Source organism: Struthio camelus, chromosome 21 (genome assembly GCF_040807025.1).
Source record: "Struthio camelus isolate bStrCam1 chromosome 21, bStrCam1.hap1, whole genome shotgun sequence".
NCBI lineage: Eukaryota > Metazoa > Chordata > Aves > Struthioniformes > Struthionidae > Struthio > Struthio camelus.
The window spans coordinates 5,242,784-5,258,219 of NC_090962.1; the positions used below are offsets into that span (position 1 = coordinate 5,242,784).

Here is a 15,436-nt window from a genome sequence, read left to right on the forward strand (position 1 = left end):
GTTGTATCTGATTTCCCCAGTAGTTTGCTGAACTGTTAGTGTGCAACAGCTGCTCATAAGCATTCTGTAATTCAATGCATAATGGTTTATTGTAGCCAAAGAGGTCAGAAGAGGGCTGAGACAAATGGCCAGACAGCCAAAAAGCTAGGGCTCTTTATGATTCAAGATGATGATTCAGGAAGAAGAGGAGGAAAAAAACCCACAAGATTTTGTTGTTCTTCAGTATGTCATGCTTTCTGTTATTAATATAGATAGCATCTCTTTTCAACTGTATGTATTGAATGGTATTTATTATTATAAACTAGCTGCTGTTGGGCATATTTAACATGGAAAAAAGGTTTGCCATTCTTGGATAAAATTGAACAAAAGGCACTATTTCCATCAGTCCACCAAGATGAATTAACAGCCCTACGATTGTCTAATTCTCAGTCAGTTGCCTTTCTGGCAAAAGGCAAAGCAACGCTGGATTTTGTGCAGGTCATGCTGGATTGTAATTGAATATTAACAAGGTCCGTAATTGAGACCACACACAGTAATACTGAAATATAAACGTGCTTGCTAATATTCATTTTATCCTTGTTGAATGAACAACGTTTCATCGTTTAAAAAAAAAAAAAAAAAGGAGCGTTTGTTCTGATATTTCATATGAAATTCTCCTTTTCAAATGATTCTAGGGGGAAAAAAGATTTAGTTACTTTCCAGTAGTTCACCTGACAGTTAATAATACTACAAGCTAATCGGGACAACATTTATCTAGGTTGATGAAAACAATACATCTTTTTCATGGCATTTCAGACAAGCAGAACTATATATTACTGCTATAAAGCTCCACCTTACAGATAAAACAGCCATGACTTATTAGACACTTCCATAAGGATCCATAAGTATCTTCTATTTAACTTTTTCCACTGGCTAGAGCAGAAGATTGGAAGTTACATTCAGTGGTTTCGTTTTCTAGTTTGTCATCAACTGTATGGTCAGTCTGGTCACTGTACGACCAGAGCCATTTGTTAGCAAAGGGCATGGTAATAGTCCGATTTATTTATTAATGACGTTATTTATTTATTAATGACGTTATTATTAGAATTCCAGGTTAACCCTCCTTTCAGACATCCCAATGCATCTTGCCTCCTGTATGGTTTCAACCAAACTGCAACACCACCACCGGCTGGCAACCATCCTTGTGTCTTGCACACTGGAAATTACCGACATGCATTAACCACAATTATTCAGAAAAGAATCAGCAAAAAAGAATATATTCTAATCTTCACCTCTTGCAAAAATCATATTCTCTCAATTATCAGCATTTCTAAAAACTATCTACAAGCCGTTACCCTATAAGAATTATCAAAAACCTGAAAACCCTACAATGGACAGTGCAACTGTGCTCCAACAAACTGGAGCCAGAGAGTGATCTGAAAAGCACCTGTGGTATGTGTTTCCAACCGAAACAGCAGATAAAACAGATCGAGAAAGTGATCAATTCAGTATTTCAGCTACTTGGACTCTTTTTGGAAGGAGAGAGGAAAAAGATATTTTTCAGTTTGCTTGGTACATGCACGTTTTGACTTTTATGTTTTCTTTAAACAAGAGAACAGCAAAGATGCAGGACAAGCTATAATACTCTCAGGGACAATTCCATATACGTGGTTCAGTCTCTCAGTGTTTAAGCTGACAACTAGATTTCCAAGATTGGTTCCATCAAGACAGCCAACCGCCTGTTAGCTTACCTACTTTCTAAATATGTCAATTTAAAATCGGACACTCAGAAAAGACACGGTGGAATTTCACGAGGAGATTACAGTACACCACCAGACTGAGTTTATCTAAAACCCTCTAATAAGTAAATCAAAAAAAAATTTTCCCCCGACACTTACAATAGAATTCGCAGCTAGTTTTTCTTGAAGTAAGTGGCTTCAGTAAAATGACTCTTAAAGAAAACATCTCCAGATGGTTCTAGTGAAATGCCATCTGAGCATTATTATCAGGGAGATTATTCAGTTCACATTTTGACAATACCCATGCATGCTCTGGCATGTTAAAAACCTGCTCAAAAATACCACCTCACACTTTCTATTTGAAAATATTTTTAAGTGATGGTGTCTCCCCTCAGCCTAGTCAAAGGTTAGCCACTTCAGTTAAAAACTTCTTGAGTAAAGAGAGCATCAACCCCCAGGGAAGAGCAGACAGTACTGAGGACAATATAGGGGTCCATTACCTCCTGTCTGTACAGCCAGTTTTTAACGGTGCTTGCAGCTGAGCTTTAACAACGACAAGTGTCTCTGAGCAGAAATGTCTTCAATGCAATCTATCAGGGCAGCATACTAACAGTCACTTTGCAAAGAAACACTTTTGTTAATGGTGAAACCAAACACAGAGGAGGGAAGGACAGGATTTTTGCAGGAACCAGCAATAATCTAAATTTGCACTGAGGGGAAACAATATCTTCTGAGCAACACTGATTAACTGAGATTAAAGTGAGGTTTTAGAATTACAGCTCCTTTCTGAATGAGAACAGATAACAGAAGTTAATTACTGTATGAGATGAGGAAGAAGCTGAGCAGTATGCTAATGATCCCCCTACAAAAACAGAAAAGGCACCCCTCTCAATGACGTTTTTTTCTCATCCATCTCAGAGATGCTGCATCAGATCCTCCGTAACTTACCTGAGGGCAGCAGCGTGGTAAGTATCGACATAATCTGAAATGAAGAGCTCTCGATTCTTGATAACTGGGTCTGTAATAACAAGCTCTCGTCCAGAGTCTGCCAGAAAGCAAAACACAAAAAATCCCCACCAACACATTAGCTGCAGTCTGAAAGCATCTACCTTTGCTATTTTGCAGGAATTTTACAGGTCAAAGTCTGAGGATGTTTCTTAGCTATACATTTTCCAATGTTAACACTACACAAACACTAATACTGAATATTATTAAATAGTGCTTTCTGTGGCACAGGATGCAATAACATCTAAGCACTTAAAATATTAATGATGTATTTGCATTGCCTGTAAAGTACACTAATAGCACAACCCCCATTTTACACAAAAATACCAACAGGAATTCTCCTTTGCCTTTATAAAAGGTACAACTGATGACACACCTTACATCTTATCCACAAGGACATTCTTTTAACGTCTCACTGCCATTTTAATGCCCACTGAGGGATCTGTGGAGTTCCAATAAATTAGTGAGAGAAACATTAGATTGTGCGCAGCTCATGCTAAAAGCACGAGCAAAATTGTTCTTAACGTCCCCCAAACCAAGAAGGTACGCACAGCTTTACTATCACGCACCAAAAAAGTTGCTGTGTTCCAAAAGCCTCCACTTTTGTCATCGCAATTCACCTCTGAGAACCTTCAGAATTTTAACAGCTGCCTCAAAGAAATTACCAGGGAGCAAGAGCAGGAGCAAACAGTATGCCTCCCCTAGGGGCAAGGGACAAATCTTACTGGCATATTTCTTCGGGTTTCTTTCCCTACTATTAAAGCCAAAACCACACTCGTTCTTGCAAAGAGAAAGGGAGAAATTCAGATAAGGGTGCTTCAATTACATCACTTACTGCAGTATTAATCACAGTGAGCGTTCACATGTGCAAAGTCCAGCTAAAAGACTCCTCTGTAAAAACGGAGCCCTCATGACAGTATGTCAGAGTCATGAAAAAAAACAGGAGAGATTCACAATTTGGACAACTTGGTCTTCAAGGGGTTACATATTAGTACGCTGTCCAAAAGGCCTACAAGGGATCCAATGTTATTTTCTCTCTCAGTAAGACATTGGTATAATACACCACAGTTTTTAATAGACAGCTGAAATGCATCTGATTATAGCTATGGTTAGAGGACATACGCTAGTTAAAACAAGCGAGACATCAGAAAACCCATCATCCATCTTCTAACATGTTGTTCGGGTCAACACTCCTTGCTTGACATCTCTATACAGCAGTGTTCTTGCTTTCTGGACTGCCAAAACTTCAAATTCAGAGTACAAATAAAGAAGGCCTTACTCTACAGAGCCTAACTTACCATTCTCATTGTGTCTGTCCTGAACCAAATGCTGATAGACTGAATCTGGGACTTCAGACTGGCGATAGTACCATTTGACATTCATAAGGAGATGGTCTCGTTTACTCTGAAAAAGAAGGTCTAAAGGCATTACTAAAAGGAAATCAGACCACAGCTGACACAATCTTCCAAAGTACAGAATTCTTTTTCACAGTGAAGAAAACCTAAGGTGAGACCCAAAAGGGAGGACACGTTTCTATGACAGTGAAACAGCGGCAATGCTCTCATGGCAGGATGACTTGTAAACTAAACAAAGACAACAAGAACCTACTCTGTTTTCATGCAGTCGTATCTCTACAGCTGACCAGCAAATACTAACATTTTCATTCACAGAAACCTTTACCAAGAAAAGAAGGGCAGGGATCAGCAAAGGACTGGAAATATTAGACTCATACGACATCTTCTCAGACATCTCATTTCTACAAAACGCAACACATTTTTGGCCAGATGCGGGGGGGGGGGGGGGGGGGGGCGGGGAAGCATACCAATAAAAGCATAAATTCAATGCAACAGCATAACAGCTGTAAACCAACAGATCCCAGATTTTTCCCCGAGGACAGATGGTTTCAGACATAGCGCTAAAGGTTCCTTATTACACTCTTTACACAAAGGAACGGGATGCTTCATTTTAATCCCAATAATTATAGGCTTTGATTGCTCATGTACAAAGACAGAAGTAAGATTTACACAAAACTGTAACTTCCTGAAGCGCTGCTTCTACGTTTGAGAATCCTGCTACCACTCGGCCCTTCCTGAGAGGGAGCTGAAGCAATTACACCACTTTAAAGGAGTTTTTTTTAGATCAGGTTATTACACAGAGCCTCTTTGAAACCCTTAGTAGTCAATTCTTTCCACTACTCCAAACACTTGAAGGAACAGAGGAAGGCCTGAAGGGGAATTAACATTCCTTAGGCATGAGGCAACTGCAAGCAGTTTGGGTTTTTGCACTACAGTTCTCCAGCCACTTCTAAGATCGCCCTTAAAACGTTCACGTTTACAAGTCAAGTCATGTTATTGGACCAGAAAGTTCTTGCTGTCTCTCCCGTCCACATCAGCCTAATTATTCCAGTAGCGTCTCCTATTTCTGCGTAATCGAAAACATGCAAATCTTTCCATTAAACACATTTCCTGGAAGACTTTGATTAAAAACACCGGCAATACCACAAGAAAGCTGCTAGTGGCAGCATTGTGCCGGAAAAAAGTTCAACGACTCCAGCCCTCCCACATGTTCTCTATGTGCTAAATGCTCACAAAAACATTCAAGCACATACTAAACATGTGTTGTACAGGAGGTATCTGGATTTAAGGTGTTTTTTTTTTTGGGGGGGTGGGGAGGTCAAATGGGCAAAGTCTGGGAGGCAAAAAGGACTTCTACTGCCTGTTGTACCAAAAAAAGGCGGTTGCAGACTAACTCCGTTACCCTGAAACAAAGCTCTGTGCATCACAACGTTAACCCAGCACTAGGCTCATCCCTGCCAGCTCTCTTTGCATTTCTTAGGTGAGAGGGGAAGCGCTCTCCTGTTACAAAGCCCTGGGAGCAGGGAGAAGCACCTTCTGTGGCACCGAAACCACTCACTCCTGATGATACGATCCGTACACAAAGTTCACGGCAAACATCGCAAGAGCTAAGGCAGACTTCAGTTCTTGTGGTTCGTTTGGCTGAGCCTGCTGCCCTCCCCGTGGTACAACGCTCCACCAAGCCCTGCAAAGGGGCATAAGCGTGAAGACAGAAAACCACAAAATACGGCCCTTGGCCGTGCCCTGGTAGGGAAGGTGCCTACAAGGGCTTAGTTACAAACGAAGATATCAAAAGTCTGAACAACAACCAGCCACCAAAAGCAGAGTTGTGAGCAAAGATAAGGAAGAAAGAAAAAAATCAATCAAAGACACCACTTCTTGGTGCACAAAAGAGCTAGTCCTGGAGAGGACAAAGGTAGCCAAGGAAGAACATGAACGGCCTCAGATTCATAGCTGGCATCATAGGGGCTACAAGAGGACTATTTTGAAGGAAAAAAAATCTCGAAGTGCAACAGTGCTGTGTGAAGCTACATCATTCACGTACGCACACGTTGAGACCCTAGCACAACAAAGAGGGAGGGAGCAAGGGAAGGATCAAAATTGCCACTTGTTTTCATTGTCTCCACGTTCAAATGCGGAGCTGAAAGGTGGGAGGTCAGAGCTGTAGTCTGAATCGGGCCAAGACTGTAAAGGAGATGGTGATGCAATCGCTTTAAATTCTCTGTCTCAAATTCTTACCATACCACAGAATAGCCCCCGTGGCTTTCAGCAGCACTGGGACAAGGCTACTACCAACACTAACAAATCATTTTGATGCACCGAAATAGAAAAAGTTACTGGCTGGAGGGAGGTTTTTCACTTGCTGCATCTCATTCTCTGCCCTCCTCCCAAAAGACCCTCTCAGGTTCTCATTCAGGCAACGTAGAAAGAAGCTTCTGCTTATCGCTACATCTCAGCGCTCGTGTAAACTTCTCTGCAAACGTCCCTTCACTTCCAATGCCTCAGTTTCCACACACACACACACTTACATATATATATGGGGGGGGAATAACAGGGGCTTGCAGGAGAACTTACTAGAAATGCATGTTAAACACGTCAAATTGCTCTGAAACGGTCAAGTATTCGCTGTTCGCTGCAGTATTTTATCACCTCACCACTGGAAAATCTTACCTTTTAGGAAGGCATCCACACCTACACTTAGACTGGGGCTTCTTGCTGGTTCAAACACTTTAATTTAATAGGGTCAGACGCACTTCCCCTTTTGAAACTTTGGTCTCAGACTCGCATAATGCCTTAGCGGTTCCCTTGACTTATTTTCTTTCAGAGGCCAGCAGCTCCTCCGCACAGCATGAGAGGACACCACCACCACCACCTTCTCCCCAAATCAGATTCACAATCGGGAAGACCACAGGGAATGGGATTGAATTTCAGGAGACTGGCTGAATCTACGAACTTTCCAGGGAAAAGATGGGTTGCCCTACACTGACTGCAACCTGCCAACAGATTTCAGGAGCGGTATTGACTTCTTCAGGTTGACCACTTAGTTGTGAGGCCTTGTCAGAGAGGAAGATTACAAAGAAAGAGAAGTTACAAAGGTTTCGTATTGCAGAAAAGTGGCTTTTCTTTCATTGTGCTCTAGAGACAATATAACATATTTTTTAAAACTACGGAGAAAGAAGATGAAGGTAGATTTAGAATAGCAATGAATAATGAAAATGACGGACCATCACTTCCATCAAAAAAAGGGGCCTCTCAAAAGAAGAAAAAGGAGCGGGGAGAGGAAGGTGTCACAGGGCCTCTTACCCACCTTCAAAATAAAGAAGTTAGTGTACGTTACAATTTGCATCTTAAGCGATTTTTACATTCTCTTCCCAGGATTATAACTAAATTGTGCAAACAGTCACAGATGTCCTGCAGATTCTCTCAGGGGTTTAAGCAGTATCCTTCATTACTTGCCCTATTTAGATAGCGTGTTAAATCACAACTAGCTTTGGAAGCAATATAACAAACGCTGGAGATGACAGATGGGCACGCTGGAGTCGGCGAGCGGCAGCTATTTCAAAGAAAAACAGAAAAACAGAAAAAGGAAAAGGAAGTCTTTTACTTACAAATATGTTTTCAACAATGAAATTTTTCTCTCGGAAAATAAAGGCAGGTGATTAATTCCAGGCTAACAGATCCCTTCGTATTATTTTAATAGTACGTTAAATATTTAAACAGTCACTCCACTGTTCAAAATAAACACCTTACACACTGCAACACAGCAGCTCTGGCCTCACAAACCCTGTTTTCAAATGCGCGTCGTATTTTGTTATTAACAATTACAAATTAACCCGCTCCTTTGGGGCAGCGTGTCCCTGAAAAAAAAGAATTATTCTTCGTTTCAAACAGTTCTAATCATGCTCCAAAAGGCAGAATTAACCTGCCTCCAATAAAAGCGTGGTAGATTTGACTGGCTCCGCTGACTGATGGCCCTGCCTCCCCCCGGCCCCACGATGAATTGCCACCCATATTTCTCCTCCTGCTGTGGAAGTATCCATTTTAACATCTATCCATTTTCAAAGGAGAGGTGGGAATCAAGAACAGTCTTATTCGATGACCTGAAGAAAGGTGTGTAGAGGGGAGAAAAAACACAACAATGAAGAAATCAGGACCTAATAAGATATGGCAAGGATCTTCTTTCTTCCCAGTTCTCAGGATATCTTTTCGCAAGCTGTTTTCTGACTGAACAGCTGTTTGCAAGCCAAGAAAATCCAGCTCAAAAATAGAGGTCATTGCTACAAATAAAGCATGTTATTTTTGCAGCTTGATTATTTAATTTGGACGCACGCGCGTATTAACAGATATCTAAATTAATTCGCACAGACACAACAGTTATTGTGGAAAGTGAGAGCCATCAATATTCCGCACGAAATAAAAACGTTAAATAAGACCACCAAACATAACAATAGGCTGCTTAATCCTCCCTGCCCCTCAAACGCAACCCAAGGCAGGTGGCAGCCCTTTTGGCTCCCCGTCCTCTTAACCTGAGCCAACACAAAGACTGCAACCTTTAAACCTGTTAGCGTTATCTAATGACTATTCCATCTACAAGAGCTTTTCTAATAGAAACATGCCTCGATGGCTTATCTGGGCGCACAAGGCAGGCCACAAAGAGCCGTCGGCTTGATTGAGCGCGGTAATGGAAGGCAGGAAATGAGAAGGCTTGGTTAAGCCACGGATAATCGATCAGCGTATTCAGTGAAGTGTGAGCTGAGCCGCGAATAAGCTGCTTGGGCTATCAAATATTGCTTTTTCCAGGGTAAAAAGTCCCCATTTTTGTGCTCTGTGCAGGAGAAAGAATAATTTATTGACAAAACAATAAACGATTTTTTTCCCCCACCATGTCTCGCTCTTGACTTTCTGTGATTGTTTACAGTAAAAATTCCTCTTATGCCCCCTTTCCCCACGAGCTGAACCGACGAAACAAACTGCTTCTGCAAGTCATGAAACTACTTCAATATGCTGGAAATTAATTCAGTCTTGTGGACAAATAACTCTCAGAGACGCAAAACAAATACATCACGCTCCCCTTTCCTTCTCCTGAACTCCCAGTTTTAGGCTCACAGATGCATACGCGCATAAAGGCTCCTATGCCCTCAGGGAGGAGCCTGTCCCAAAGACCACGCCAGAAACGCAGCCCTCACAGCAAGTCGGCTTTGATGAGAACACTGTTATTTTGCCCCAAATATCTACTACAGTTTCTACAAAGTTCATGACAAAACCGTTCACAAACAAAGGCAAGAAAGTTGCACAATACAGACAGGTTGCCTGTCAACACTTACGGCCTACGCAAGGAGAGGGGAGTCCCATACAAGTCCCATAAATGTATCTGTACATCTCCACCTACATACATACCTACACACATTTAGATTAAAAATTCAGTTTGCTCAAGCCTTAAAAGAATTGCAAGTATGGGCCTTTCTTTGTAAAAGCCAAAGATTTCGGTCTTAATCTTAAAATAGGACTCACTACAACCCACATAGCTATGTTTCACGCATTATGGGGGGAAACGCACAGCCAGAACGCGAGGACCCTGCTACCAAGACTCAAGCCTTTCTGGCACACCCGACAACACGTTGCTTATCAGCATCTTAACTTACATTAGCTGCTGAATATTGTCTTCCAGTCCAGTTGAACCAGCTTACACCTGCTGGACTGTCGTAACGCACTACGATTTTGAGATCGCCAAAAGAACCGTGCACCAAAACGTGCTCCAACGCCACCGCGGGATGACTGGAGGCTCTGGCGAAACCGCGGTCGCAAAGCAAGAGCCCCGTAGCACGTACGATGGACGACAAATAATTCTGGTGACCGAGAACCAGGGAGAGACGCATCTGGAGTAATGCGACAAATACCTCTAAAAGGCTGTATTAGCTTTCAGACCCTCGAACGTCCCCTTAGCGAAGGCAACGGCAAAGTTTGCCTCGGAAGAACGTGGCTTCGCACTGAATTTCGTCGTACTTCAATCAGATGAACTTCTAAGGATTTTTGAGTTATCTTAAAGAAACTGACTGCATTCCTCTGTCCTCTCCTCACAGCCCAGCCTCCGCCGCAAAAATAAACTTTCATGGAAATCAATTAATACGGAATAAAAGTTACCTATCAGCTTTTAGTTTTATTTAGCGTCATCATAAATTTTCCCTCAATTTCTGCTTTCCAGATGCCCCCCCCCCCAAAAAAAAAACCTTGAAATACTTCAGTGCCCGAAATACACCAGGCCAAAAGTGTCAAAAGCGCCAAAGCCAGCTCCTGTCACTCAAGAGCTAATACACTATTAGTTCACACAAAGACATAATCAGTATCATTCAGCATCTAGACCCAGCTGCACCAGAAGACTTTCCCAGCAAAACGTGAATGCTGGATTCATTCCTCTTTTGCAGGCACCTCAACTACTCGCCCACCAAGCAGGGAAGTGCTTGCAAACTTAGAGGATATAACCTCATTTGGATCTTTAAACAGAGGGTGTTGCACGTTAACACCTCACAAAGTAGCCTAATATCATGCCATGGAAATAGTATCACAAAGGAAGAGAGCTTTGCATTCCTAAAATGGCCTTTCGGAGCTAAATTAATCCCCTCCAACATACTGACAAGTAGTTCATCATCAGAGCTAGCTATTGTCAGCTAGAGGCAGACTTGGAGCACTACTCCTTCGCACCTTCATGCCCTTTTTCTGCTGTTGTTTTGAAAACAGAAAGTAATATCCTCCAGTTATTTGCTTCCAAATGAACCGCCAAGGGGGTGTGTGTGTCAGCCCTTCCCCTCCTCACGGCCTGGATGGCACGGATTATGCTGAATGCCAGCAACAGGACTTCGCTCTGCCTATGCTGGTGGATTGGGGGCCTTACGCAAGGAAAGGAAACACAAGGAACAAATCAAAACACCAACAAAATTCGTTAGGCAAAAGCCATGCCACTCCAGGAGCAAACGTAACAATGGCTTTCAATAAGAGACTTACCATGAATTAAATAAAAACTAAGCCATGTTTTTTCAGCCTTGAAAACGTGCTGGAAAGCAACTGCAGAATAGCTAACAGAAACGGAGCGGTTAGGCTTCACCACTTGTGTAACGTGCTGTCAAAAGAATGGGTAACTATCTAAAATCTTTGATAATGCGTCTTAAAGGCGTTGGGTATTAAAATATAACAAAGTCTCCTGTTGCCTACTGAAACCAAAGCAAAGAGAGAAGCATGCAAAAAAACTGCTATTAAATTATTGACCCAAGTTAGACACGGTAGCTGCAGAACGGCATACTGTATGTGCCGAACAGCATACCCGTCGTCGTAAAAACAAACGCAAACTAGAATTAGCAAAACGAGGCTGCCCGGGTAGTTGAAAGGGAAGGTGGAGGGGCACCAGTCGCCTGTCGGAGCAGAAACGTTGTCCATCCACTCAACCTTCTAACGGGCGTTCGCACCCAGGCTCCCCGGACTCCCCTCTCAACGTCAAAAATCTGCACGGTTTTCCACTCCTTTGGAATTCCGCTCGTATTCATGCCTCAAAGCATTTCAAGTATTCAATTTTATGCTATGCCCTCTTCCTTTCCCCTATTTCAAAAGTTAGTTTGTCATTAAGGCCTTCCAGTTGGTTACAGATTTCATAGAAAAAGCGCAATTTAAGTTCTATGGTTAACTGAACAACATTTAGCCTGAAGATGCACTAAAAAATTGCATCTTGGAGTAAGCTCTTAGTTTCCTATCTTTTCAGCAATCAACAACATCTCCTGTGTTTTGTAAGTTAGATGAAAAAAAGATTCAGCGGGGACCAAATGAGAAACTACCCTATAGAGCCTTTTACCAAGTTATTTCTAACTGCGTTTTCGACGAAATTCCTGAGACAATTTCCTTCTCATATACAACACTCAAAATTAATCCCACTTTCCCTACTTCTATCTAGCAGTGACCCAGACACAGAGGACCATAAAGTAAGCTTACCATCCCTCAATATGCCAAACATCAGAGATTCCACACATACATACATATATATATATACACACACACACACACACATATATATATATCCCGCCAGTTGAATAATCCACAGAACAGAACTGAACACAGCCCAGCTCAGGTTTTCAAGGAGAAAAGAACACTACTCATTTCAGGTAACAACCAGAAGAGATTTCTCTATTTAAAACATGCTATAGTATTTCTTCTATAAACTTCTCAGCTTTACTAGAAACAAAGCTGCTTAATAGGCCCTGATCTAGTGAGTTGCCCATTTCTGTACAAACACGTAAATATAGCAACACTCTCAAAACGTCACTGCAACTCTAAATGACAGAAGAATCTCATCTTGTGGAAAAAAAGCAGTTATACTTAAAAACTGACTTGCCTAAAATAAAACTATCATAAGATCTTTCAGGAAGGTTATGGGTCATTGCTTACTATCTCATTTAATCCCTTTGCGGTATCTTTCTGCTCCGTTTCCCTTTTATGTGCTTTGAATCCCATCTGTGGTTCACAGTGTCAGATGAGCTGAGCAAAAACATAAAGTAACCACACTATTACAGCGTACAAATACCCACGAACAAGCCTGCTTAATTATAGCTGACAGGGCTAGAAGACAGTGTCCACCTCCCCCCCACCCTTAGGGAAGCTTCTTTAGGGCAAAAAGCTGTCCCCTATAGACTGCTCCTTTCTTGGGGAAAACAAGCAGCTGTCTACACCAGGAGATCCCAACCACGTAAGCATGTATGTATTTCAAATACATGACATGAAACCTGTGCAAATCAGCTTGGTCAGTCCGTGCTGCTTCCACCAAGGTCCGAGATCAGGCCACTCCGACCATCGCCTCTGAAACCCCTAGCAGAGGAGAGCAGACGCGCTCGGTACCTGTGGACGATCGGCTAGGGCCGGCCAGACTTCTTATTTTAGCTTTCAACAAGCCGCTTCTCCACATGACACCACAAGACATCAGACTCATGCTGAAAAATCTTCACAACATCCCCAGCTGCTGTTTTTCTATATGTACAAATATATGGTACACAGTTCAACTCCTGCACACCACCACAGATGAGGCAACAGCGAGATGCTGCCACATCTCAGTTATTTTTTTTCCTACAAATACCATGAAAGATGCATACAAGAAAGAATGAGGGTGAGGATTCATTAATAGACTAATTAAAGCCACTACACTAAAGAAAGCAGTAAGCACTATTTTTGATCACAGCGTTTCTGTTCGTGTTTGCTGCTTCCACAAACTCCACTTTGATTACAGATTATGTCTTTCCCACCGAAAGAAATTTGGCAGCAAGCTGCTGACACAGTATTGATAGCGACCCTCCTTAACACAGCGGCTTATTAGCATTTCTATTGCTGCACTGCACACGATACGCATTGTAAATCAAACACTCTGTGTCAAGCACAATAAGCAAACAGTTACCTAACAACTAATGGTATTACAAATGCATTTAACTCATCATTGAATGCATGCTCTGGTAATTAAATTCCATTAAGGTTTTTTAAGCGTTCACCTAAAGAAAAGCCATGCTGAAAATGAAGATACCATTCAGACTACACCTGACATTTGCCATTAAATGTCATTTATAGTCTACAGCTCAAATCTAATTGCTGGGCCACAGTATCTATCGGCACCGTTAAAACAAGCGGCGCACAGCAGTGGGACCGTCTGAAGCCGCGTATACAGTTTACACAGATTTCTCACCTTTCAAATATCAAGGGGCCACGTTTTCTTGAAACGCTCGCTAAGGGGTTTGCCTTTGAACAAAGGGATACCAAGAGCTGAAGGGCTAAAAACAATCCCAGTTTAGTCTGCAAACCCAGTGCAGAGTTTGAACAGCCATATACAGTTGTTGAAACATCGCCCAGTAGTTAGGGGAATTTTATGACAGAGGAAAAATTAAAACGCTTCCACAAGCTGGCCTGTTTTTGCAGCGAGCCAGGTTTTAAAATTGGAAAAGATGAGAAAAAACAAAGACCACCGGACCAGCAAAAGCCTGCAACTTGGCTATTTCAGCACAACACCACGTGCTTTTACAATGAGAAAATAAAAGTATTCAGAAAATAAAAGCCTGGAAAGTAAATGGTTCCTTGTGCAGCTTCTTGGAGGATGTAAACATCTGCTGATGACATGGTCAGTTACCTACATGTTTACATCCTCTAAAAAGCTGCACCTAGCACATACTGTAACCTAGAAAAAGCTAAAACGTTAAGCCATAAAAAACCCCATTTTCCACACTCGTGTTCCATGAATTAGACCGTTCAGAGACTGGCTGATAAGCACGGTCATGATATGGCCTCAATTAAAAACAATATCAGTAATTATTGTGAAGCAAACCAGAGCATCTACTCAAGAAAACAGAAAAACAGCCTTAAACAATTGAATTTTCAAGTTGTGGAAGACGTGACTACCTTACTCTGCAGGGAAGGTCTCATGCAGGCTGTTGCTATCTGTTGCCGTATCAGTAGCTGGCATTAGCGGCACAGAACTTGGTATTTTTTCCCTTGCATTTATATGTAAATTAGTACTAAATAAATATACCCCAAACCAGGTCCACAGGCTGCAATCTAATCTAAACCAGTAGATTGGAAAGATGGCCTCCATTCATCTGGAAATAGCTAGATATTGAAAATGCTAAAGTCAGAAATAACTACACTGGAGAACAAAATGGGCATGTTTGCTTGCTCGAAAAGGAAAATGCTCAAAGGAAAAGTTGGGAGAAACAGGAAAAAACCACCCTTTTCTCAAGGGCTGAAAGCCATGTATGCGCATACAGGCAACTAAGAACACCCCCAACAAAAGCAATCGTCTGAACAAAGATGCACACATTTTTTTAAACGTACAGTACATATCTGGGCCATCCTCATTCCAATTAATATTAAGGCGCACACAGACAGCCCAGCTGATATATGAGACTAAGGCTAGTCATCTGTCTTGGGCAATACAATCTTTACAAAACCATGACTTTAATAAATTAAGATACTAAAAGCTTCCATTTAAAACAATAAAGCTGTGATTTCAACCAGAGGCACCTGGAAGTAAAATGCTTTCAGGCCAACTCATAGTTCTATAAACCGTTCGGTTCCCCTACAGATTTCAAATTAATTTATTTCATCACCGGGTGCACTGGCCGGAACCCATCTTTGCCAAACGCCAACGCTCCCGATTCATAAACCGGCACGCATCGCTGTTGTAAGCTTCTATCTTTCCCGTCGTTCTGCACGTGAGGGTCTATACTACGCTTATCACCACAGCCCCTTTTTAAAGACTTATTGAAAACAACAGGACACTCGATTAATAATTCTGTGGGCAACCATTGCCTATAATCGCAGCAACTGGCGGAGTACCTTACAAAA

At 41.9% G+C, this 15,436-nt stretch overlaps 1 protein-coding gene across 8 annotated transcripts in view; it reads right to left on the reverse strand.

Annotated features, from left to right (window-relative positions):
- RERE (arginine-glutamic acid dipeptide repeats) overlaps nt 1-15,436 on the reverse strand; it is a 253,914-nt gene that overhangs the window by 123,950 nt on the left and 114,528 nt on the right. For all 8 annotated transcript variants that reach the window (XM_068915489.1, XM_068915491.1, XM_068915495.1 and 5 more), the window contains 2 exons: nt 4,022-4,127; nt 2,667-2,763 (listed from right to left, as the gene is read on the reverse strand). In XM_068915489.1, coding sequence (XP_068771590.1) covers nt 2,667-2,763; nt 4,022-4,127 — 203 coding nt within the window. The remainder of the gene's footprint in view (nt 1-2,666; nt 2,764-4,021; nt 4,128-15,436) is intronic.